The sequence below is a fragment of the Olea europaea genome, chromosome 13 (genome assembly GCF_002742605.1).
Source record: "Olea europaea var. sylvestris chromosome 13, O_europaea_v1, whole genome shotgun sequence".
In the NCBI taxonomy this organism is placed as follows: domain Eukaryota; kingdom Viridiplantae; phylum Streptophyta; class Magnoliopsida; order Lamiales; family Oleaceae; genus Olea; species Olea europaea.
Window position 1 is genome coordinate 25,003,847 of NC_036249.1, and position 2,049 is coordinate 25,005,895.

General features: G+C 39.6%; 1 protein-coding gene across 1 annotated transcript; it reads right to left on the reverse strand.

Moving 5' to 3' along the window:
• Positions 1–823, reverse strand: LOC111408002 (non-specific lipid-transfer protein 1-like). Its single transcript, XM_023037740.1, has 2 exons — positions 309–823; positions 1–221 (listed from the first exon to the last, which is right to left on the reverse strand). Exons 1-2 carry the CDS (start codon positions 650–652, stop codon positions 212–214), a joined length of 354 nt encoding a protein of 117 aa, XP_022893508.1. The 5' UTR covers positions 653–823; the 3' UTR covers positions 1–211.
• Between the last annotated feature and the right edge of the window lie 1,226 nt (positions 824–2,049).

The window sequence follows — 2,049 nt, forward strand, 5'->3', positions numbered from 1 at the left end:
TTCTGTCGAACGAAATTATATATGATTAATACGAAAATACATAAATAGCAAAATCTAATAAACATACTCATAATTGGATTACACATAAAAAAAAGTACAAAGAAAACCCCCAGGGTTTTCCCTCCACTCTTCAGAGAAGAAAACTCTCTTTATTTATTCATATAGTACATAAACAAGCTGCTGTAGCGAACTCTCTGCTCCACTGATGAAATTATGGAACCCTGCAACACAAGAATCCCATTATAAATATAAATCTGAAGAAAATTGAGTAGCAGTGGAGAAATTAGAAAGGAGATAGATGTATTTACTTTGAGCAATCAGTGGAAGGGTCAATCTTGTATGGGATATTGACACCACATTTTCCGGGGAGGCCAGCGGCCTTGCTGTAGTTGATGCCCTTAAAAGATCCGGCGAGCGATTTCAGGCAGTAGCAGATGGACCGGCGATCCGCTGTGGTTTTGGCAGATGTATAGAGAGACTTAATTCCGCCACAGCAGGGGGGAGGAACAACGTTGCCACCCTGCACATAACCTAGGCACGGTTTCAGCTGACCCACCACCGTGCCACACGAGATTGCTGCATCAGCTAGTGGCGCCACTAGGGCCACCGCTATCAGGACAAAACATGTTGCCTTAACAACTGCAGAAGCCATTGCAGAAGAAAATCTAGTATAAATTAAGTGTTTTAATTTCTGTGTATAAAAACCATGCCAATTGTGGTGTTTATATAGAGGAGTGAGAAGAATGTGATACAATGTTTGATTGGTTCATGGCATGGTTGTTAGTTGGGTTCAATTTAATGCTGCAATTCAAGAATTGGTACCAATTTTTTCAAAGAAAATGTAGCTTAGTGGCCACAATTTCACTGTCCAGTTTAATGTCTGAACATTATTAATTGAATGCTGGCCTCTAATACCTAACTTCACCACCATCATAAATGGTATCTTTTTGTATGATTGGCCTTTTTTGAAAAAAAAATGAAGATTTAATTCAAATAAACTAGTTCTCGATTGATCCGTATTTAGAACTGAACAGAATTATTATGGTAACTGATTTCACATGTTTGCTTATCTCTGTCAGTGTCCTCATTTTTCTCATTTTTTGTGTAATATGTTTGCCTGCATTGCGTTTTCCAACGGATCATGGAACTATTTCTCATACTAGCATGTCAGTCACTAAAGAAGAACAAATGATAAAGAAGGACAGGTGTTCTACTATAAGAAAATACTTTGTGTATTACAATTGTTTGGCTTTTGTACACAGATTGCAATGAGGGCAGCAAGCTCTCTATATATATATAAACCAAAAAGCTATATTAGGAAGCCTATTAATAGTGAATAAATATACAAGGAATAGCAGCAAATTTACAGCAACCGTGTCCATGATTTGTGGCTGTAGACTGGTTGATTATCCATGATTTTAGAGCTGAGATTAACATGTCCATGATTTGCTCTTGTAGACTGGTAGTGTGACCAAAATTATAGGGCTAAGATCAAGGATCCTTTTCACGCCCCGCAAGACAGTGCTTTCATCGGCAACACCAATCTTGGTGCGAAGCTCTTGAAAGCGAGTCTTTGAAAGAGCCTTCGTCATGAGATCCACAAGTTGATCACGGGTAGATATATGAGATACATTAAGCAGGCCTTTGTTAACATAGTCCCGAACAAAATGAATATCAATGGCAATATGCTTCATGCGGGAATGTTGAATAGGATTTAAGTTGAGCTGAGTGGCACCAATATTGTCACAGTATAATTTTGGTACAGCAGGGGGAGTCACCTATAGTTCTTGAAAGAGGGAAGTGAGCCATGCTATTTCCAAAGCAGTAGTCGCAAGAGCACAATATTCAGCTTCGGTGGAGGAGCGCGCAACAGCGCGCTGTTTTCGTGTGCTCCAGGATATAGGATTGTTGCCAAGATAAATGATATAGGCTGAAGTGGAAGTTCGGTCATCCATATTGCCTGCCCAATCAGCATCAGAGTATGCAGTGAGATGAAGACCTTTAGTTTTGCGAAGCCGTAGACCATGATAAAGAGTCGCTTTGAGGTAT